Source organism: Parus major, chromosome Z (assembly GCF_001522545.3).
Source record: "Parus major isolate Abel chromosome Z, Parus_major1.1, whole genome shotgun sequence".
In the NCBI taxonomy this organism is placed as follows: domain Eukaryota; kingdom Metazoa; phylum Chordata; class Aves; order Passeriformes; family Paridae; genus Parus; species Parus major.
In genome coordinates, this window is record NC_031799.1 from 33,609,907 (window position 1) to 33,634,640 (window position 24,734).

At 39.5% G+C, this 24,734-nt stretch overlaps 1 protein-coding gene across 6 annotated transcripts; it reads left to right on the forward strand.

Moving 5' to 3' along the window:
- Positions 1-361: 361 nt before the first annotated feature.
- GCNT1 (glucosaminyl (N-acetyl) transferase 1) lies at positions 362-10,175 on the forward strand. 6 transcript variants are annotated; one of them, XM_015615007.3, is made up of 3 exons: positions 362-379; positions 7,255-7,386; positions 7,790-10,175. In XM_015615007.3, exon 3 carries the CDS (start codon positions 7,934-7,936, stop codon positions 9,212-9,214), a length of 1,281 nt encoding a protein of 426 aa, XP_015470493.1. In that variant the 5' UTR covers positions 362-379; positions 7,255-7,386; positions 7,790-7,933; the 3' UTR covers positions 9,215-10,175. The 6 variants fall into 6 exon arrangements, with proteins under 6 accessions (XP_015470493.1, XP_015470492.1, XP_015470489.1 ...); XM_015615006.3 differs by lacking the exon at positions 362-379 and adding an exon at positions 711-805 and having other exon boundaries at positions 7,790-10,173; XM_015615003.3 differs by lacking the exon at positions 362-379 and adding an exon at positions 716-805 and having other exon boundaries at positions 3,942-7,386; positions 7,790-10,173.
- The last annotated feature ends 14,559 nt before the right edge of the window (positions 10,176-24,734 follow it).

The window sequence follows — 24,734 nt, forward strand, 5'->3', positions numbered from 1 at the left end:
ACAAGAAATCTGAGTCTTCTTCACGCTCTGCCTAGACACGTATTACTCCTCATAGCTTCAAGTTTCGTACACCGCTTCCCAACGAGGTCTGTTGCCCTTCCACCCCACCCTCCCCTCCGTATCTCGATTTTCCCTCAGGGACTCCTTCCAGCTCACATGTAGCAGCCGCAGGCGAGTTTCGGGCTGCCGCCTCAGGAGCACCGGTCCCGCCGGCTCCCCGTTGACAACGCGCGGCTGCCGCAGCCACACCGGGCCCGCCCAGGGCCTTCCCCCCGTGGCACCCGGCCCCCAGCCCGCGTCCTTTGGGGCTGGGAACCACGAGAGAGCCCTTCGATCCTCCAGCAGAGCAGCTGGTCCTGCGTGGATGCCAACGTTACCGGTACTACTGAAAGAAGCGTTAGAGCAAGCAATAAAGAAGATTAACACGCGTACTTGCCAATGCTGCCAGGGCACGGTGTGGGTGAGGTCTGGGCCAGGCTGGGGGCGGAGAGGTAGGGGCGGGACCCTGAGCACGGCCGCGGTGCCGCGGAGGGCCGGGCCGGGCCGGCTGGACCCACGGGTGTGTGCGGGAGGGGCGAGGGGCCCCCAGCCCAGGGCAAGAGCTGGGCAGCTCGAGGCCGCGCCCGCAGGGGAGGTGGCCGGGCTGCCTGCCTGCCTGCCCCGGGCTGCTCCGCACCTGGGTGCTGGAGGCGTACCGGGAGCGGTGTGATCCCGAAGCGGGTGGCCTGGAGCGTCGCTCTCCGCCGGCGCCGTACCCTACGGAGCCTCGCAACACTACTTCAGGAGCCGCCGTTTCGTCGGGCAGGTGCTGCACTGGAGGGCGGGCAGGGAGACGCATCTGTTGTGCCTCTGTCCTTTCCCTCCTTCTTTCCTTCTTTTTTTCCACACCTCTTTTTGCTTTCCTTACCACTTTCCTCTCTCCCTCTCCTTTCCCGCCTTACCCTCCTCTTCCCCCCACCTTCCCGTCTTCCCTCTTATTTTTGATTCTACTTATGTCCTTCTGTTTCTTTCCCCTTTTTTTCTCATTTCCCCTTCCCCTTTCTTCCTATGCTTTTTCCCCGCCACGCCTCCTTTTTTCTTATTTTGTTTTGTTTCCCCAGTTTCTGTCTGTCTGTCTGTCTTCCCAGCCTCCGTTTGCCTTCTCCCGCGGCAGTGCACGCAGGGAGCCCGGGGCAGGCTCTTGCCCTCCGGGGGGGTGTTGGTTTGGTGTGGAATCGGCTAGGGCTTAGGGCATACCAGATGCTCCTGAGCTGTTGCAGTCGTAGGTGGTGCTTTTTTTTTCCTCTCTCTCTCCCTCTCTGAAACTCTCTGTAACCGGGGAAACCCTAAAAAAAACCCCTTCGTTTTGGTCAGAATGAAAAAAGCAGTTTAGAAGGTTGTAAATAGTTTTTTGTGGGCCAGGTTGGATGAGAGGACTGAGAAGGAAGCCTGACAGGAGACTGTTATGCTCTGACACTTGCCTTTCAGCGTTACTCAGAAAAGTAGACTTCTTTGTGGCAGCAGGAGGGAATTGCCATTTTGGAGTCTGCTATTTTAAATATAATTTTTAATGGAATATGAGGTATTTGACCACAGAGCTGGCAAGAATAAGAATCAGAAATGGTAGTGAGAAAAGAAGGGACAAATCTAGCTATTCTGTCTTTAAACTTGAAAATCTTTGTGAAAATAATGCAGTGTTTGTAGCTCAAGTTGGAGTTCACTTACATTGCTTTTGAAAGTAGGTGTATACAAAAGTAAATATTTTCTCTCCTCAATGATTAGCTATTCTGCCTGTAGTGTATACCAGTTATCAGCATAATGCCTTTCCTATGAAATCTAAATTATTGGAGTGATACTTCCTGAGGCCAGGAGAGCCAATAGTTGCTAAAAAAATAAGCCAAATCAGCCTTTTTTTCCTAGCATAAACTAAATGCAAGCTAAAGATTTACAGTCTATTTGCTGAAAATATTACATTTACTGAGCAAAATCCTGCTCTCCGATTTTATTTCCATGTTGGAAAACTCACCTCTAGTCTTACTGAAAGATTTAATTTCACTTTTTTTAATAATCCCTCATAGTTTTGCTTTGGATTTTAACATAATTCAAAAGTTCTTCCTTTACTCTGGTTCATAAGCTTCTGAAACTGGAAAACACCTAACTTTATCAACATAGAATTTCACCTTAGAATAGGTGAAAAAAAGGTAGTGCCACAGAAATGTAACATACCCAGTACTACAGCTGAAGTAACTTTCACTGTTAGGTTTACTTCACAGCTCCAGAGACACGGCTTTTTTGCAATGTGGATCATTATTCTACATGGGATAATTGTGGTGCTATTAGAGGAACTTAGTAAAACAAACAGAATCCTCATCTTGGAAACTGTGATAGAGTATCTCAGAAGTTCACTGATGATTCTTTAGCTCACTGATGAGCTGTAACTGTAGATATGGCTTTAAAATGCTGGCTTCTCCATAGGGCTAAAGAAAATCCCAGAATATTTTCTATGTTGTGCTTGAAGACAGATCCAAGTACTCAAAAATTTGAAAACCTTTTCCTTCTGCCTTCCTTCTGGTTTTATAGATTACATTTCCTGCTATTGAGTCCTGTTATAAAATACAGCATTGTCACAAAATTGGCAAAATTTTTTGTGTGGGCATGAGGAGTGCAGTAATTGCTCTCTTCCTGGTGATGTTATAGGTCCTACTTCAGAATAATGTGAAAAAAATGGGTGTGCGTTTCACCTTGAAGTAGCTGAAATTACTTGAGGAACCCCAGGCAGTTCTACCACACGTTAAATTGGCCAACATTAGTTTAGATTTCATGATTTTTTGTTTTCTGATCTATCTGTACTTTCAGTGTTAGTAACCTTGAGGTAAAACATATCTTTTTGTCCATACTAAGAGTCACAAGCTTCCTGAGGTAGGAGCTGGTCACTGAATGACTTCACCATAACATCTTTACTCTCCTTAGTTGAAATTTTGCACTGTTATCTCTATCTGGGAGGCCTCTAAGGATGGACAGGATTCGAAATAGGAGTCAGGCTTTGAACTGTTCTGCAGAATGTTTATGTGATACGGTAGTATAAGAGAGTACTAGAGAGGCTAGTAAAACTTACTCCTTTTTCAATTTACAATCTTCACAGAGTGTATGTTCGTGTGTTACTCATTTTTTGAAACAAAAATACTTTAGTGTGTTGGATTCCTAAAAATTGAATTTAAGATCTTCAAATAAGCTGGAGCTCTGAATTTATTTTCATCTCTCTTTTTTAGCTCTGAAAAAACATCTGTCTACTTTCAGCTACTCTCAGTATTTAATTTCCATGTAGTGGTGGATGTAGCAAGTGACTACTTGTGGAGTTTTGTTTAAAGCTATCTTCCTAGTTAACAAAGGACTGTAAATGTGTTGGGTTTTTCTGCAAAAAAGGGAGTGTATTTTTCCCTTTTTATTGTTTTCTTAAGCACCTCTGAAGGAAAAGCATCTACTCTTACAGAGCGTTGTCAGTTGCAGACAGCTGTGCCCACATGAAACCCTGCTGCATATGATTTCAAAATTAAGGGTCCCGTAAAGGCTTATGGTAAGCTAACTACGCAGCCTATGACTAGTCCTCATTTTCATGTAAACTCAAGACTGAACGCTCCCTAACAAAACAGATGCAAGTTCTTTGATTTAGTTACAGGCAAATCTGCTTTCAAGATTGTGCTGCTTGCTGTCGTGGAAAGCTGAGTAAATGACTTCTGTGTCTGGCGGATCTTTGCAGATGATGCTGCAGTCCACGCAGTCTGTCTTTGTGTTCATGGATGTTTGTGTTTATACAAACTGCTTACTGCTTTAAAAATCACTTCCCCATCAGAATGAATGTTCTGTGTGACTGCAGCTGAATGGAAGCATGGTTATTGTAGTAACTGTATGTGCTCTGAAGCATTCTGGATATACCTTTGTAACCTGTTAGGACTTCCCAGCAGATCCATCTTTGTGGCTTCTCTGACTGGAGAGCTCCTCAGAGGCCATCTGGTTGGATCTGTTGTTGCACTCCTCCTGGCCCAGTGAGTGGGTACCAGAGATGGGAGCAGGGTTCCTCCTTCATGAACAGCACATCGTGGTGCCAGAGCAGCGTCCTGCCACCTTTGCATGCCCACAAACATCCTCATTTGTGGGACCAGCAGCTCCAGTCCAGCCTGTCTGCAAAAAACCTCCACACCGGCTCTGATCTCTCTCCAAGCTGTGGTATACTATTGGGAAAGTGTTCGTTTGGTGGTTTGTTTTTTTTTTTGTTTGTATGTTTGTTTTGGAGATTTTGGATGGTTTTTGTTTTGAAGACCTAGGTTTCTTATTTGATTTTGTGTTTACTAGAAATCAAGATGAAATTATCCTGGTTTTGTCTAGTCATACCATACAATTTGTATATGGCAGGAAAGAGGGAAGTGGGCAGCTAACTCAACCTTTGTACTTGCTCCCCAAACTACCAGCAACTGCTGTAAATTTCCCCTTTTAATAACAACTGCTTCAGAAATACAGACTTTGACTTGACAAAAAAGCAGTTAAAAAAAGGAAGTGATTCAACTCAACCTCAGTTGAGAGCAAGACGAAGGCTGCCAAATAAAGCATTTTCTCCATAGCTTTGCAGACCTCCATCTCTCCCAAAGTGCAATGTGCTCTGCCTCTGACAAGGTAATTCTCTATCTAGTGTGCACATAAGACTATGCAGAGCTAAAGCTTACTGATGGTAATAAGCGTAACTGAATGTAGTCTGAAACTATATTAATGAGTGTTGTAGGCTCAGTAAATGTATTAAGTGTATTATTAGATGAAAGGTAACAAATCTTACCTTGTGAAAGATCAGCTTTTGGAATGGGATATGATCAAATTTTAGGACTTCGAAATTGTGAGCATGAACAAATAGTAACTTACTGTTAAAATTGGTCTGAGGAAACAGCATGCCAATGAGAGAAATTAGCAGGGAAAAAAAATCCACATGAAGATAAGAGCCATGTTAATGTGTAAATGTTTGCAGATCTCTCATTTTGTTATAATGAAAATGCCGGGTCTGATTATTCTGAGCTCTGAACAATAGAGGAATTGCACCCAGCTGGGTATACAAGATCTTTATGAAAGGAATTTTTTTTAATTCTTTATCCTGCACTCAACTAAATTTTCTTAGTTTTCATTCTAAAATGGGAGCAGGAAAGACTTCTTAGCAAGCTTTATTCTTTGAAAATGTTAGAAGGTGAAGACTGCCATGGTCACTTTCAGTTAAGACTGTTCCTCCTCTGGAACAGTGATTGCTTGGTAATCTTCTTGAGTGTGTTTTATTTCTCAATGGTAGTGCTCCTATGAAAACTAAGAATAGTATAAAATAATAGTGCTAACAACCTAAAGAAAGGATTCCAGTGTCAGCTAAAGTATCACAAATATAACTGTATTTGAAGCACACTTTAAGTTCTAGAAATGTCTTAATTTTTAAGTTTGTAGGCAGAATACAGTAATTGAAGATTAACAGTATCACAAACTTCATCCTATGAAAATATATACCAAATGGACATTATCATATATTTAGTCTCCTTCTTTTATTAATTTAATATGTGATAAATATTATTTTTAATGGATTAGATCTAGTAGTGAAAACAAGCAGGACATTAAGTACAAAAGTCTGTGATAAGTTACAAAGCATATTAAAACATGTTCTAAATTATGTTAATTCTGTATTATGTTATTTGATGTCATATTGCAAGCAGAAATCCAGAATTTTGGAATTTTCTTTTTAATATTTTTTTAATTCAAAGTGTAAGACCTTAACTATTAGAATTTCCCTCTGTGTGCTCTCAGCTGAATTGTATGCTAGCTCATGGGGCTACTTTTCTTAAGTTTTAAAATTTAAATTTTCTTCCAGTTTGACTTCAGTGTACATCTAAAATTACTGTGAACAAATGTTTGCCTTCCTTAAAATAAATTAGAAATGCAGGGTAAAATACTTAAAATTGTAATTCTGAAAACAAAGTACACTTCGGCATAAATCAAACATTTATATAATGCTGTTAGTCACATAAATTTGTGTCTAGTTTGTGTCTCTGCCTGCTGTTGGCTTGAAATATAAAATATTGACTACAGTACTTAAAAATTGCTGATTCCCATAGCTGTGCTAGATGTTTTCGCAGTGTTCCACACCTTCCTCCCACCTACCACATTCCCCCAGTCAGTTTGCAGTGCCACGGGAAAAGTGGTGGACCCAACGTGTAATGCATCCCGGGCAGCATTACTAAAAAAAACTCTGTGATGCCATCCCTTACTTTCTTAAATGCACCTGTTCTGATATCTACATGTAGCAGCTTAAGAGCCACAGTTTAGGAATTAAAACCTAAAATGCAGCTGGGGTAGCTTAAAGAAAATAGGCAGGAAAAGGAAATTCTTACGCTGAATAGCTTATGGCAAAACACAGTAATGGACACAGTACATAATTATTTTTCTTAAACAGAGTTTCTTACCAGTCTTTCTTAGTAGCTGTTATTCTTAGAGCTATTTAAAAAGTTGTTCTGAGGCACTGGCTTTTTTCTTGAAAGTAGTAAAAATGTAAGGAACCTTGTATCTCTCAAATATTTTATATTTCATAAACTTACACATTCATGTTTTTGGAAGACATTATCTGTAAACTGTGTGGGCTTTTGCATGTAGAGGCTGGTTTGAAATTCAAACCTGCACTAAATTGTTAGGCAGTGAGTTTGTGATTAGATTTGGCATCTGAGTAGCAACGTAAGTTATTTAAGGATATCCTGTTCTTGATCAATTTACCTGCATGAAATAGCACCTTCAGAAAAAAAAAGGCAGCCGGTTCTGCTGTTCTAGAGTGCGGTTTTCTCAACAGCTACAGATTTAGCTACTGCACAACTGCAGTGATTCTTTTCAGAGTACTGAAACAGAAAACAGGTGCCTAAAGAGTAGCAGAACTAACAAACAAAAATTACCTAGTGCTTGTGCAGTAAAGCAGAAAATAAAATTGGCTAGAAATCTTGTTGAAATCTAGCATTGCAGCAAATCTCCACATAAAAACAATTGATGAGTCATAAAAACAAGTGTGTTTAAATGCTGGTAGCACAACACTGCTGTGCACTTAGATTTGTGCACTTGAAGTGACTTGATAAAAACAGCTGGAGATATGGGTCAGAACTATTGCCTCTTACCTAATAAAGCTATTTCAGCAATTCGGTAACAGTTTTTCTCACAACTGTGAAAATTGAGGTGCCCTGCTATAATAACTTTTTTCTTTCTCACACTTCTCATCAGCTCTTTCCTGGTGGTATTTCTAAGTGCATATGCAGGATGTTGACGAGACTATCTCACACAAAAATCTTGAAAGACTGCAGTGGCTTTTTGCCAGTGAGAACTAAAGCATGACTACCATCCAGGAAGTGAGTGGTAAGTTTTAATGATAAAGAAATCTATGTCAACCCTGAAGTGGGTATTAAGAATTCTTATCAAGCTCTAAGGCATGAATTAACAAGAAATACTTGCTTCTCATTAGTGTAACTGACTGCAGTTTTATAGATCTATAACATCTATAGATACAGCTGAATCAGCTCTATTTTCTTACCGAACTTCAGTTAGTAGCATTAGCACTGTAAAAGTTTCATGAATGTTGTCCGCTTCTCCCAGTGTTTTTCTGTAAAAAATTGATTAGTTTTTAATTTTCAACAGAATATTTTTGGCTGAACTATTCAGCTTTTTACTGTCACTAATTGAGAATGTCATTATTAATCACTGATTTTTTTAAAGAAACCTTTTAGTCTAAGAATGACTGTCATATTCCATTTTATTTTAGGATTTTTCCTTCCATTTCCCTGAAAAACTTGCCAAATTCCTGCAAAACGCAAATTTTTTTGTGAAGTTGTCGAAGCTCATATGAACAGAGAAGGAGAACCTTTTTGTTTTTTTATAAGTCCTGCAAAGCTACTTGGTATTTGAAATGCTGAAGAGGAAATTACGGTTTTGCCACAACTTGCGCTTTAAGCTTTTCTTGGGTCTAACTCTCATTTTAGTAATAATTTCAGTTTTGAAAGTTAACCAGAAAGAAGACTTCCTGAATCGGAGACATCTGGAGCTAACAAAGGAAGATCCTATTAGCAATGTTAACTGCACCAAGATTATTGAGGGGGATATAGAAGAAATACAAAAGGTACAGCTTGAGGCACTATCAGTGTCGTTTAAGAAACGCCCCAGACTAACAACAGATGATTATATTAACATGACTGCAGACTGTGCCTCCTTCACCAAGACTAGGAAATACATTATGGAGCCTCTCAGTAATGAAGAAGCAGAATTTCCAATTGCTTACTCAATAGTTGTTTATCACAAAATTGAGATGCTTGATAGACTTCTAAGATCAATCTACGCTCCACAGAATTTTTACTGCATTCATGTAGACAAAAAGTCTCCAGAATCCTTTTTTGCTGCTGTGAAGGGAATAGTCTCATGTTTTGATAATGTCTTTATTTCCAGCCAGTTAGAAAGTGTGGTATATGCTTCATGGAGCAGAGTGCAGGCGGACATTAACTGCATGAAAGATCTCTACAGAAGAAGTTCAAACTGGAAATACCTAATAAACCTATGTGGTATGGACTTTCCTATAAAGACAAACCAGGAAATAGTAGAGAAATTAAAAGCCCTTAAGGGTGAAAACAGCTTGGAAACAGAAAAAATGCCAGTTTATAAAGAAGTAAGGTGGAAAAAACACCATGAGATTGTTGATGGTAAAATAAAGAACACAGGCATAGACAAACAACTACCACCTCTCAGTACTCCAGTTTTTTCTGGCAGTGCTTATTTTGTAGTTAGCAGAAGCTTTGTAGAATATGTACTAGAAAACAGCAAAATACTTAAGTTCATTGAGTGGGCGAAAGATACTTACAGCCCAGATGAGTACCTGTGGGCAACAATTCAGAGAATCCCTGAAGTCCCAGGCGCATTTTCTTCCAGTGACAAGTATGACGTTTCTGACATGAATGCACTGGCCAGATTTGTCAAGTGGCAGTACTTTGAAGGTGATGTGTCCAAAGGTGCACCCTACCCACCATGCAGTGGAGTTCACATTCGCTCTGTCTGTGTTTTTGGAGTAGGAGACTTGAACTGGATGCTACGAAACCACCACTTATTTGCTAATAAGTTTGACACTGATGTCGACCCTTTTGCAGTGAAGTGCTTGGAAGAGTATTTGCGGCACAAAGCTCTGTATCTGCAAAAGAACTGAAACGTATGCTCCTGTTAGGTATTTATACAAAGGTGCAAATACCCTACTGCGACATACTTTAACGTGTTACAGCAACGGTGGTGATGCTGATAATGGGTATAATGATTCTCACCATGTTGGTGTGGTGGTGCTCGTGCCCTGCCTTGTCCATGGACAAGGGGGAGAAAACTAAATGTCTCAAGTATGCCTTGTGGCATATTGAGGCTTGGAGCTTTAAGTACAAAATCAGACAGCAGTTTTTGGAAAGCCAGTTATTTGGAATATTTATTATCCAGAAGGGATAGAAGGCATAATTAATGGACTTCCTTTGGCTAAACTCTTTTAAGGCATAGAAAATGCATATTGTTCATGGTTATTCTCATCTTTTTATTTTTTTTTTTCCCATGATTGTAATGCTAGCTGGAAGAGATAGATGAGGGGATGGGGTAAAAAGCAGCTGGACTGCACTTCATATTAAGTACTGAAAGATCTCAGGAATATAACATTAGAAATGATCTAAAAGCTGTGCAAAAGGGGATATGCAAAGCCAGCTATTACCATTTTACTTAGATCTGTTTGCTGCAGTTCTCTTACATGAAATTGTTAATCCTATTGAAAATTTGTCTTCAGCATGGAGTATTAAGGAATTCAAATCTTTATTTTGTATTCTTAAAGCACCCTGATACTGTGATATATATTGTGTAGGTACTTTATACACTAGTTTGTAATTACATCTTCTCAGGGAAACTTCAGTTTTGTACCTGATGAGATTAAGACTAGTAATTTTACATTTCTTACTGTATGGGAAGTTTTGCTTTTGTATCCAAAATCACACAAGCTTCTCAAAACTTTAAGAACTGCAGTAGTGTCTAAATATTACTGATGGAACTGCTGGTTTCTGCTTTCTGTTAAGCTCAACTTGTATTCCAGATTATTTTAACACTAATTTTGGAAAAAAATAAAATTATTTTTTTAAATTACATTGTCTCTTCCTACAATTAGAAGTTGTAAATTAGAAATAAAGCCCCTCTGAAAACATCACAAGTAACTCCTAATGATAAAGGCCAAAGATATTTTTACTATGTTTTTCCGCACATGACTGAAGCTGCAGGTCCACATTCATTCAGTCTGTGCTTGTTTTGATTTAACTGGTTCATCTGATTTTAATTCCAGTTAGGCCCTTGCTTAGTTTAGCTGCTGCAGTGTGGCACAGAAGCTTGGGGATGAAAGAAGAGGACACTGTGAAGGATGATGTTTCCTTCTGTATCAATTCAGGCTTGTCATGCATAGTTACTGCCGGATGTCTCATTCCTGAGATGGCAGTGGAATTCAAGCATTAGCAATGGGCAAAACAGACTAAATTTTTTTATTTGTAAACTGGTGCCATAATTGCAGCCTGTGTTTCTTACAAAAGCAGTTTGTTCTGAAGTTTCTCAGAAGAAACTTAGACATACAGGACTGCTTACTGGTGATCATGCAAACAGCTAGGGAGTCAAGCCATTTAATCTGAAACAGAGCCTGGTTTTGGCAAGCCCTGCCTTCAAAACCACCTGAAAGTTGATCAGGGAGTTTTCAGAGACTTTCACATTAGCACGTAATTAAAACCCGTGAGCAAAGGCAGTTGAGGGAAATACCCCATTTTCCCCACGCTTTGGCTTGTCTCCAGGAACGATTTTGTAGACAGCTGTGCTTTTTCACCTTTGCAGAAGCTACAACAAATTTCACTGCATATAGTACTGGGAATTTCCAGGAAGTCATTTTTAGCAGAAAGCAGTTTTTAAGAATTTGCGCCTAAAGACAGTCTACATGAATATCTTCTATGAGGCCAGAACTTTAAGTCTTCAAAAAGACTGAAAAAGTGTTGAAAAATAATAAAATATTCTGTGCACCAGGTGACTGCTGACTCAGTTGCTCAAACTCTACTTGACAGAGCATTTTTACCCTACCTTTTTCAGTCTGCTTTGTACTTAGTCATTTTTGTAATACAATGAATGCCTGCTTGTATTTATGTTATTAATAATACTGCTGCTATTGATAGTGAGGATGCTGCTTGATGAGATGCATAAATACCACCCAGTATTACTATTTAGATGAAGTCAAGAGCAATCCTGTGTATGCTCACTGTATCTTGTGTACAGAAGGAAAAGAGAGCATTGCTGTTAAGCATTGCTGTTAAGCATACATTTTTCCCTAAGGTGGGGAAGAACTTTTTCTGGGAAAAGTGAACTACAAAAAAACCCACCTCTCCAAAATTGACAAGAGAAGTGACCCTGCTCTGGTGGAATTTAAATGCTCTAGGAAGATGTTTTCATGGAAAGAACTCTATTTCCTGAGCAAGTACGGAATATGCCAAAGGAAATTACTGAATTAATTAAAGGATATTGCAAGTACACATAAAGAAAAAACACTTTCACCAGCTGTAACAAGTAAAGAAAGCAATCCAGTGTAAATTAGTGTTGTCCACAAAATCAGATTTGTTACCTGGTGAGCAACAAGCCAATAACCACACAGCTGGAAGAGACACATTGATTGAATGTGATTCATTTCACATCTGTGCAAGCTTGGGTTCTCACAATTCAAGCACACACCTCCAGACCTTCCCTGCTGTTACTTATACACAGAAGTTCAGAGTTTGTAACTTCTCAAGTACAGCCTCTCTATTATGCTTGCTTAGTAATTTCCATACAAGTTACATAATCCCAGCTAATTTATACACATGCTCAGGGGAAGAGTCTTCACATGGATAGGGGTCTTTTTTTTCTACTTGTAGGCACAATTTTTAGTATTAAAATGAACATAGTTCATAGTTCAGCTATAGGATACATGGGCCTTGAGTATTTTGCCAAGTTAGCAATATGTAAATAGACATACATCAAAATCCTGGTTTACTACATTCTTAAAGCTTGTTAGTTCCGGGTTGTGCTTGAGTAAGGTTGCTAACTGCTATCTGTTCTACTGACGTAAAACAAAAGCTTGATTTTCTACATCCTTGAAGCTTGTTAGTCCACTAAAGGATGCTGGCTGCTGTCTGTTCCTCTGGTTAGCTTTCCTTTCTTGCTAATTATACTTGGAAGTGTACAAAGACGTTGGATCAGAGAATATCCTCAAAATGACCTAAGATAATCTTGGCACATTCCACATTTTGCAGTGTTATTATTCTACAGAATCTGCCAAGAAACTTATCCAAAATAATCATCATTCTTAAATCAAGCACCTTTGTGGCCCCAATAAAACAAATAAAATCTAGACTATGTTCCTAGCAGTTCTTTTCATAACTTATTTCACTTTACTACTAGATATTTAGAAAACCGGAGTAAAAAAGTCTAATATTAACATAAGTGAACATGAAAGAAAAATGATTCACCGATACTGCACAATAAGCTAGTCTTGATGCTGTGCTGAAGACGCTGGGCACTTGTCAGGAGTGCAAAACATTAGTAATTAATTAATTGATAAGCCTTTCAACCATACCTACTGAATACAGTGATGCTCTACTGCTGATTTACTCTGATCACCGTCAGGTTCCAAATGAAGGAAGAAGGCAACATACAGACCTGTGCTAAGATGAACAGAGGACAGAGCAGTAGGTATCAAAGCTGTGATGGTGGGTTCAGCTATGGTGCTGCCCAAGTCACACCCAGCTTACACCAGCCTTCACACCATGATCCTGTCATCCTGTGGGCTGCTAGGAGTGAAACTGGTTTGCATTTTGCCTGCTGAATAATATTTTTTTTTTCTCCTTTCTTTCTTTTTTATTTTTTCTGTGGTTTAAAGCTGGTTCAGTTTCTCAGTTCAGCTGACCAGCATTGCTGGGAAGCAATCAGTAGCCACTGAAATCGTTGCTGAGGTGCCAGGTATGCTATTCAAAGTCCCTTAACATCATTTAATTTTCCATAGCAGAGCTTTCCAAAAGAGAGCAGTGCATTGAAGACACTGATCTAGTTCAGTCCCCACTTAACACATAAGCTTTTTGAGTGGCATTAATAATATTAACAACAATTTACCTGTTTACAGATAACTGTGGTAACAAGTATCCTATATCACTAAGGATCACCTAAAGGCTGAAAGCCTTTAGGATCAAAGGCTGATTTGATCCCAGAAACCTAATACTTGTGCTTTTATCTCCTGCCTGACTGAGGTTTGGTTTGACAAGGGAGCATGTGTTTGCCTCTTGCTTCTTCCTATCAAGCACAAGAAAATGACAGAAAATGTACAACACTGCAGTTATAATCAAGGTCACCAGTCAGATCACCATTACTTGGTGCATTTTCAAGGGGTCTGACAATGAAAAACTGATCCAGGTCATGACGTGAATGCAGTACAAGATAAAAATTAAACAAGAGGTCATCTGCTTCAACACATATGTACTGTGCTGATCAGGAGGATTCAGATTCAGCACTGTTGCTAATTCTGAATTGCTGCAGCAGTCATTAAAAATAATAAACATAATTTAATATAACTTCTGTGGCAATACTTCAGTTTTTAAATTTATATCTTCTTTCATTGAAAATTATAGTAGTGGTTTTCTTTTAGTCACAGAATAACTAGAAGAGCTAATGTTGTAGGGAGTACCTCTTCAGTAAATTTAAATAAGGAAAATTATGTAATGTAAAATGGCTTCCAAATATCAATACCATTCATCCTTAGCTTAATGTTTCAATAATCTAGACAAGTTTCCATAGTTTTCAAATTATCTTTTCAATGGATCATTTTAGTGCATTTTAATTCCCTAGATTACAGTGTGACAAATTAACAGTAACCTGCTTTTGACAGACAACAGCCTTGCAGGTGCCTTAACAGACATGAAAAGCAATAACCTTTAGATTATGTTCTTTATCTGAAATCAAGCCAGCAAACTTTATACAGATATACTAACTCAGTTTTTAAGAATCTAACTGTTGTTGCTGGAGAAGAATAGGATCACACGAACACAGCTCAGGGTATGGTGAAAGGAAGAGAGCTTTACTTCTTCTCCCAGAATTTATAGGTTTCTGACCACTCCCTGGGATTGGATAGTCAGGATAACACCTGCATAGCTGCACGAGCCGTGAGAGGTGTCCATCTCAAGATGTGTATCAGAAAGAATGTATACTTTATGTTTACAGTTTTTATATCTATGTTTACAGTTGCTGTCCTGGGAAAGTTTTTAGAAAATTATGTCAGCAAGCTCAGAAAACTGAGTTTTCAGGGTGACATCTAACTAATCTGATCTTTCAAGTTATTTCAAGATGTTACTATTATCTTTCTGGAGTATTCTAATCTTTCTGTTTTATAGTTAGTTTGTTACTCTTTGCATACAGCCAATGGTTTGGATTTTTTTAATCTTGGTCCCCCCTTCCTTCACCACCCCCTCTCCCCCCTTTCTTTTTCCCCCCCCTTTCTTTTTTTTCCCCCTTCCCTTTCCTGGATCTGACAGTTCTTCGTACAGATGTTTGTGTTTGCATTGTCTGCCTTATTTGCCATGCCGTATATACACAGCGTATTCAAAGCAGGAAATATTCTGCTCAGTGCCCTTACTTAAATACTGTGCCTCTCAAACTGAGGTTTGATGCTGGAGTCTGAAACATGGTTGCATTCTTCTAGGATCTGCCAGTATTTGTTTTAGTTTGTCTGTTTTCTATATCTATAATAGAGCTTGACAAGAAGAAGATAAGAACACAACCAAATCCTTGAAGTAAACCAGTATATTTAAAAAGACATTGTTTTCTTTAGAAAAACCCTGAAGTTCTCAAAGTTTCCTAAGGAAACCACTAAGTTGTGTAAAAGATTAAAAAAATCCTTCTAAGAATGTGTCAGGATGGCTCTTGAGCAGATGCCATCTTTTAAATTTCACATATTCCAAGACAGGATGCTGGAACTTTTTCTGACAGATACAGATCTAGCCATATTTTTTTAAAAAAAGTATTTCCTCTGGACTTGGAAACCTAGGCCTTCTGGGAGATAGAGTCATATACAACTAATAGTGCTTTATTCTGTACCAGGAAAACATATTAATCTTGCATATCTTAATTTAAAAAAGAAATAAAAATAAATTCAGGGACATGACCCCCTTCATTCTCTCATTTAAGCAAGTAATATTTCAGGAATATTTTAGTAGAAAATGTTTTAATTACTAAAATCTTCAGTATCTTTGATGAAGTTAGTTTGTCTAACAATCAAAACCCTTTATCTCTTTTTCTTTCAGACAACTTGCCTTTGTTACACATGGGAGTGGGGAGCAGAAATCGTCATAAGGCTTTAAAGTGTAATTTACTGACTGGTGTGTGATAGGGAAAGTGAAAATTGTGGCACAGCATCAACAGTTATGAGTGAATCTTTAGTATATTTTGGCAAAAGCTGTGTGAATTCCAGCATTAGTGATGCTGGAAATAGAGATTTCCCAGTGTTGATGTGAAATCATGATAGTATGGAAAATGTACTAGAAGAGTGCACATGACATGTCTGTAAGTCATAACCTAGGCTCATAACCTCATTTAATAACAGACTGCTGTTAATTAAACATTGCTTTCACCAGGCAGTTAAATCTTAATTACCGCTTTGAACCACTAGATTATTAGGATGATTTCATAATATCTCATCTAGAAGCAGGAGTTGAAATGTTGTTGACCTTAATTTTGAGTTAGTCCAACCCACCCTTTAAGCCTTTTCAAGTTCTGCAAAAATAGCAGACCTGTTTTTAACAACATACCAAGTGATGTTACCCACGTGGCATGTCTTTGCTGGGGATGCAGAAGAAGGAGGTGCTCTCAAGAGTTAACACAGGAGACATGTGCAAGCCTTGCATCTTGGCACATTCAATTCCTGTTGCTACAGGGGCCCCCAAGAGCAGAGGGGATTTGCTTTTACAGCAGAGCAAGCCCAGGTGAGCCTGTATTGCGACAGTGAGGGCAAAAGCATTTATTCTTTCTGCTGTGCCTGTGGCACTGTAGCACTGACCAGCTGTTGCCTGTGAGATATATAAATCCTTAACAACGAGACAGCAATGAGAGAGCAATGAAAAAATAAATATCCATACTACACAATTAATTTATATCTTTTTCAAGCACTTCTAATAGAAGGCAGAACACAAGGACCACACGTACTCTTTCCCACCCTCTCTTCTTCCTTCCTCCCCACTAAATTTAAATTAAATAGCTACCATGCCAGGAAATGCAGCAAACAAAATACTTTACTGTGATAATGCCCCTGCTCCCTAGGGCAACAGACCTTTGGAGAGCTCTTGTTCTTTTTAAATGACCAGAATCAGAAGGGCCAAAGAGAAACTTCACTTTGATTTCACAGCAATTACTCAAAGCGTTTTCCTTTGCTGCTTTTTAAGCTTTGCTGCCTGCATGTGTGACTGAGGGCACAGAGAAGAAGGCCTGTTCCTGCAGTCTCAGTATCTCCCATCTCACAGGCTTTCTCCTTCCTTAAAACACAAGACTTCTCCCAACCTTGCCACCTTGATTTGGAATTTCCTACCTTGACTCCTCCTGCCATTATCTGTGAAGAGAGGGCACATGTGAAAGAAAAACTAAGAGACCTTCTAAGTGTTCCTTCAGCTGGCCAAGGTACAAGGTGAAATTCCAGGGAAACTGCTTTCAGATGGATTAGATCTAGCATGTGAGGGGTAACTGTTTCTCAACTTGGTAGTTATTTTTTAGCTTATATTTTAGTAAATTCAGCATCTTAAACCCTTTTAAGAGTAATTGCTTTTTATGTCTGCCTTTTATGTGTTTGGCAAACACATTCTGCTAGGGTTTTATTTTTGAAATCACATTGTTTTTACCTATTAATGTATCAAAATCTGCAGTCAGTATAGAGGACTTTTGCCCTTCTTGACCTTTGAAGGCTGAATTTTTACTAGTAGCCTGAAGAATCTTCAGAAAATTCTAAGTCTCCCAGACTTACAGTGCAGCCATATAATTCATGTACTTCAGTTAATTTGGATGAAACTATGAGAACAGAAACTTAATTACATCAACTGAACATCTTTCTAGCATTAAAATAGTCACACATGGAAATTTTTATATGTGGAAAAATCCTCCACAAGGCTACTTTCGCCATCTAAAGATGAATGACACAGAGTGGAACAGTCTCTTAAAAAATTGGAAGTATGCTAAAAGCAGAAAACACTGGAAAGTGACAGTCACAGCAGAACAGAATGACAATAAAAATACCAGAACACTTCACATAGTTCTGTCTGAGATGCTACAGTCACTAGTTGTGAATTCTGATTACAGCCAGTGGAGGTTAAAAAGCATATCTGAACCAGCTGCTTGAGGGAGGACAGATGATGAAGAACTTGGTGGCTTTCAAGGGAGCTGTCAACCTACTTGTGCCTGTGAGCCCAGCTGGTCTGCACCCAAGGGTGCAGAGGATGCTATCCTGTATCCTCAAAAGGCTGTTCCCCTTCAGCTCTGGTGAACCTTAGAGACTGGAAAAGGCCCCAAATGGCCAAGGTAAAAGAAATGTTGTACCCAGCTAAAGGAAGGGCATATGGAGCAATCTGAGGAACTACAGCCCGATTGTCTCATTTCCAGTCCCAGGGGAAAGCATCTGTGAAGCAAGAACCCTTAGGCAAGTACAAGCACACCAGGCAGAAGATGGAGGCTGGCTAAGTGATGCCTGATCTGATTGATGATCATCTGTGACAAAATGGTTTGGTTTGTGGACGAGGTGAGAGCAGTTGATGATGCTGGCTTGGTTGTACACAAGCAAGACTTGCACAGAAGGAGGGCAGCTTCGAGGTGTCTGCTGTGCCAACATGGAGATTTACTGGGGGCTAGGCTTTTGTGACAGTCATTGCCACAAGTAGAAACAGGAGTTTTCAGCCAGAGAAAGCAGGCATCAAGAACTAAACACTGGGACAGGCTACTTGGAGAGGCTGTACCATCTCTTTCCTTCATGGAGTTCAAACCCCAGTGACACAAAGCCCTGAGCCATGTCTGACCCGCACAGCTAAGCCTGGTTTAGTGCATTTAGAAGGAAAGAAGGAAGAGTGCAGTTAGAAGGAAAATGAGTCTGCACTTGTAAAAATCTCAGTTTGGACATGAAGAATCTGCACAAGCAAGTCAATCTTCTATGTATGTCTCTCAGATGCTATTTGGCTTTTGGCTACTTAAATATTGTTTAGTAGCTGTAATGATGAAGTAACTTCATCAAAGTAGGTGTGATAATGAACTGTAGGAAAACAAATCTGTTTTCTGGAATTATTTGTATGTGTGCTCCATCTTGCCTGTATGTCTGGACTTGAATGGTACTTTTAATGGTACTTTTAAAAACAACTGTAAAAAAGGCTTGATACATGTTTGATTGTGTGGCTTGTCATCTCTTTGGGCAGAAGCTGAACATAAAATAGTTTAGACTGAGAAACCACATTAAAGAGGCCTTTGATGGGAACTTACTATCTGATATATAGTCTAACAATCCCAGGGAAAGTCTTGTCTTAAAAGTTAGTACATCAGAATATATCAGTGGTGGTATTATTATTTATTTAAATTTATATAAATAATAATTTTTATAAATAATGAAGCCACTATGTGGCCTTATTTATATAATGGCATTGGGGCCATAGTAGTATGAATGGCTTTTGGCAGAAGGCAATATTTGGTTAATGTTTGCTAAGTGGTACTCTCTTCAACTGCTGGGGATAAAAAGGAAAAATAACTCTACCAAAATGATTTCACTTTCTGCTGAGTGCTCTGTGTCATTTGTTGGCAAAGGTAATGGAAGGAAAAATATGAGCAACAAAAAGTGACCATTAAATGGATTTTTAACATTAACAGCACTGGCTCAGATTCTCTTTCCTATATTTGGTATTGCCAAAACTGCAGGAAAAGACTATGATACAATTCATATTTCATTCTACTAGCCTAGGCTAACTTTTAAAAAGAATTGAAAGCACCTAATGTGATACACTGAACAGTTATGTTCAAAATTACATCTATGCCCCTCTACACCTCAGGTTAGAGGCATCTTTTTCCATCACCATCTTATCTTTGATCTTTTACTTAAACATGTGCATTTGCACATCTTCCATCTGGCTTGGCCCAGATGTTCTGCACAGTCCAGCAACTGACTAGTTTTTAAGTCTGCACGAGGACACAGGCTGTAGGCACGCTCAGAAGACTTTCCTTCTCTTCCTCTCCCTGTGTGAGAACTGCACAGGCACTCATTTTTTGAAAAAATGAGAAATACATGTCACTGTCTACACAAGAATTTGATCTCTTCTCTGAAGAAGTCAGCAGGTCTATAATTGTTAGTGGATTAAAGACAAACCCTTCTCCATACTATCCACTGCCTTGGCCAGCCCCATGCAGTTGTTAATTCCCTGTGCTGGCTGTTCATGATGTTTATGTAGCTTTGTGCGTCATCTCAGATAGAAAACCAGGAACATAATGCCAATATCCCTTTGGGAAAACATTTTAAACATAAAACCACAGCCCAGTGTGTACATCTTCACTGATGTTTGCAGATCTCTGTGCAGATACTACATGCTGTTTACATTTTGTGACTGCTAAGGAGGAAGTGTCACTGTTCTTGTTGGATACCACATTCTTTTCATCTTTCTCTGAGGCTGTGGTAAAACCAATCAATATCAGAGGCCCACTGCTGAGCTGGGAGGGTGGCTCAGAGTGATGGTAAGCCTCAAGAACTGACACCTGAAGAATGCCAGGCAGAGAAGACAGGAAAACACAACAAAGCAATGCAAGTTACAGGAGCCTGGATTCTGCATAGTTGCAGAAAGAAAAGTTTATCAGCCTCAAAAGGCAGATAAACCTCAGCTGGAGAAACAAATCAACCTTTGCTGCCCTGCCTTTTAGAATCTCTAATTACCATATAGAAGATTCTCTATATATTAAAAAATGGTAAAATAAAAATGGTAGAATAAAATTTCAGACTTGGTCTTAAATGAAAATCTGCAAAAAAAGGATTAGGTTGTTGGATAAAACACTCTCAAATAACACTTAAGTGTATGCCAAGAGGCCCTTGGCATTTTTTCTTACAGAATCGATTCTAATGTTGCAGTTCAGTATGCAAATCCTGGCTTCAGAGCTGCTCAGCCCACATCACCACATTATTTCTGCCATAAGGGAGTCCAGCTGCTGGGCAGGTTTGGGACTCTGCTGTGATCTAATTCCTGTGGCTCTACAGTGTATTTTATGAAGGTTCACACAGTACATTTTTTTGTTAGACAGAGAACATCAGCAGAGGGTTGCAAAACACAGTGACTTCTAGGGAAATTGAAATAATCTATAGAAACTTAGAGACAAAAAATGTCATAAAAATCAGCTGTGAAAGGCAAAACCGGTGATGAGACAGTGCTTAGCACAAGCCCTAGCTTTTTTCTACATACAGTAGGGAGATGGTAAGAATAGACAGAGGATTCAGTGTTAGATGTGAAGTAGTGAAGTGGCCAGGGAAGCCCATGTAAACCTTGAGAACATAATGGTATAGAAAAGAAAAAGGCATTGATTTGTTCCCTTTTTCTGGACTCATGGCAGGGGACACACACTGAGTGGACACATACTGGTGGAAAAAAAGAAGGAAAAAAAATCCTCAGTATGGCTTTTTACTAGAGTTAAATATTAACTTGTCCAGAGGAAGTAAAAGGCAGCAAAATATCACAGGGTTATTGATTTCAGTGTAACTTTATCCAAATGCCCTACTGCAGCAAGTGTAATGTAAACAAACGGGAAGACAGACCACTTCCTCCAAAGAAACTACAACAAAAAATCACAGGGCACTGCACTAAAAGACAAGTGAGATGATGAATATATTTTGTTATACTGAGAAAAATAGAAAGAGAAAAGAATGTATAGTAAAATAATCAATAGATTGGAAGCAGAAAAATAGAAAAAAACCCAGAACAGGAAAGCAGGAAGGCTGACAAAAGGGAGGAATAGAAAAACTATTAAGGGACAATTACTGTATAACAGCAGGATATGGCAGAAAAATCTGTTCCAATGAAGTTTTGACATTTTAAAAAGTTGTCCATTCTGTCTGTACCCATCCTGTCCACCACAGCAGTGCTGAAGCATTACAAATGACTTAATACTGTACTTGTGGGAAACAGCAAGTTTTGACTGGGAGAGCGCTGCACATTTAGGAGGCAGTGAGTGATTCACACCACAGCTCTGCTGGGCAGTGCTGCATGCCAGGCTGGTGGTCAGGCTGTGCTGAGCCACACCGTGCCACACTCCGTCCTCCTCCACAGCCTTCCTGGAGGAGCCTGTGGGCAGCTCCCACTCAGCCCCACTGCTGGTAAAGGGCACAAGAAACTCTGTGCAGAACATCTATTTTTTTTTTTGACAGTAGGAATTATGAATAGAATTGTTTTCTCACTAGGAAACCCTGCAACAGCTTGAATGACTGTCAGGGGTGACTCATTTGCTCCCTCTGTCATAAGCAGGGTCTGTGGAGTCTCTTGCTAAGAAATACCATTTTGAATGACACCTTACAAGATCTGAGTGTTTTTTCTTATGGGGATGGCAATAGACCTGCACCTCCAAGGCAAAACCAGAAGCTCTAAATGAAAATCACTCTAAGGAACTAAAATCAGCACATAGTTAAAAAACTAAAATATAATAAAGCTAAAATCTTTCCACTAACCTCCCCAGAAAAACTAACCTGCAAAGTAGTATGTATGCATTCAGTATAAATGACATCAGGCAGTGTCAAAAGATTTGGCAATAAATGGAAATAAAATCCTTTTTTTTTTTTTTTAACAGGCACCAAGGGCTCCTCCTCCCTGGAAAGTTAAATTTCCAGCTTACCTAAAATGGAACAGCCATTTGGGAAAATCTTTCTGTGTGGAAAATTAATTCAATGTAATAATGCCTTTATACTTTTAGAGTCTAATTCTGAAATAAGCCCATCCACACTGACTTCTACTAAACAAAGAAGTCTGAGATAGTGCCACAGATTAGTGCAGATGAGGATGCTCATTTCCATGTGAAAGTTGAAAGAACAGGAAACTAAGCATCACACATCAATCATCTTAAACAACTACATATCTCTTGCACAAAGTCATATCCTAGTGTTTTCTCACAAATCATCCATTATCTTGTCTAAATCATAACATGAAGTCCTCTGGTACATAAGTACCACATTTTCACTGCTCTTTGAGCCTATAAGTAAAATAAATTGAGTTTTTGGGTTTATTATTACCAGACAGCTAAGAACGCATTTCTTCATTTGGGAGCACATGCCCTACTTACGACAGCAATTTATGAGATTCTGTAATCCAGATATTTTTGTCATGAGGTGTACAGTCACTATAACTAGTATTAGAATAGATTCCAGATACTTCACATGCAGTAAGTGGGGATCAAACCACATTATGTATTTGTACAGCAAGAAAACAATTTTATCCTCTGAACCTCAGCACAGGGGTGATTTCAAGATGTCACTCCAAGGTTAACAAATTACAAGAGCACAAAACCAGCCTCAGCAAAGACTTGAATCACTGTGAGAGAGCTTGATCTCAAAATTCCTTCCTATTGCATGTAGGTATGGAAATGCACTGTCATAGCAAAGCAGGACTGAAGGAGAGTTGTGGAGATGGGCAACACTGCCCTAGCCTTCCTGTGACTTCAGCTCCGCAGATCTAGCCCCCAGCTTTGGGTGAGGTGACTGCTTCCCATCACAGTGGTCTTCTGGGGCTGCACACAAGTTTGATGGTGGCCAGTCAGGCACAGTGAGCACTGGAGAAACACACAGTGGCCTTGTCCCCAGGGGCAGCCAGAGGGGAGAGCGAACAGGGGACATCCTGTGCATCCTCCAGCTCGAATGAGACAGGAAGGCCCCAGGCTGGGGAACAACATGCTTTGTGTTTTTTCTGCATTGATGCTGAGTTACTCTTGGTGTGATAGTTAAGATTGATTTAACGTATCTCCACTCAAAAATGCACATACCTTGTCAGGTATTTAAAAATCTGAGATTTCTAGATATCTTAACAATTAGTTTAAGTGTTAGAATACTTTTTAGTCAACAGAAATGGAAAAGTTTGAGAGTAGAGACGGGTTACAGCCATCTACTGGTGGCAAGCCTAACCACCAAACATATTTTAATTTGTATATCACAATGTTATATTTTCTCTGCTAGGCTGCTAATCTTTAACAGTAGCATTGCCGTAAGGATGGCACAGATGTCTATTCTTGTCACCACAAGTAAAGATATGTTAAAACCCACAGAACACTTCTTAGAGAAGGTGACTGACTGACTGACTGACTGGCTGACTGACTGACTGACTTCAATAGAGCCAATTAAGATCTGTCATATTTACTGGAAAATCTTCAAACAAGTCTTTTAGCTAACAGGAACCAGCTGCCCCTATCTTGCTATTCTTTCAGCACTAATATTTTTTCAAATTCCTCCATTTTATCTTTATCCTAATTCTTCCAGGACCATGTAACATCACATGTGGATATGTCCACTTTTTGTCATGTCAGCCATTTATAAGAATTAAAAATACGGCATTTAAAAAATAGAATACTACATTATTTTCACCACATTCTTAAAAAAAAGCAATAAAGTCTTATGCCTTCATTTAGTGTAGACAGACCTGCACAGCAATCTGTGTGTTGTGCAAACACATACACAAATTAAAGAACAGGCACAATGCCTCAGCAATAAAGAGGGGTTTCACTGCACTGTACAAAACCATTTTTCAAATGCCAGGTCACACTATGGATTAAGAAATCCCCAAAAGAATAAAATAACAAGAAGAGGAAACCTTTCCCCAGTGCCCACTGCACTGTTTTTTATTTCACATGCACCATTTGATTTCACATACAGGACAGATGGAAGAGTGCTGTGTGCCTAAGCTTCTCCCATACACTTTCCAGGGAAGAGGACATAAGAATTTGAATGCTCAAAGCCTGAATAAGACACTTGTAGGTGAATATGCATTCACAGAGCAGACATTCAAGCTTGCATATTAAGGAAGTCCAGCTGATGCAAAATAAAATCTCTTTTAGTCCCATCCACAGGGATTTACTTGTCTCACCTGTATCTGGATCCTCACTCAAGCAACAGATAAGTATTGAGCAACTCAGAATCAGGTAGTTTTGGGTATCAGCTGAGTAGCAGGTTGTATTTTTGAGGCCAGGTTGTAGAAGCAGATTGCAGTTAAGGGATCATCCAACAACAAGGCTGAATCTTGCTTTACTATGCACATCATTTAGTGGCTGTAATTCAAGGTCAAACTGACAGCCCTCAGAGGAAATACAATCCCAAACCAACAAACATGCCAAGCTCTTTTTCCCTAGCTTACTTTGAACCAGTGTCTTCTAGTTCAAACGTGTTTTCCTTTCACATTTCTTCATTCATCCATTTGTTAGCCTTGTTCTGGACACAGGAACAAGCTGTCTGGAACAAACTGGTCTCAGACACCATCTCATCTGTCACCTCATCAGGAGTGCTGAGGCCACCTGAAATGTATTTTTGGCTTCAAAAGTCACAGTAGTTGGCTGCAGTATGGTGCACAAGAGGACTTGAGGCCAGCCTAGATGCTATGGATAATTTTAGCTCCACTTGCTTTAACTGGTCTTAAGCT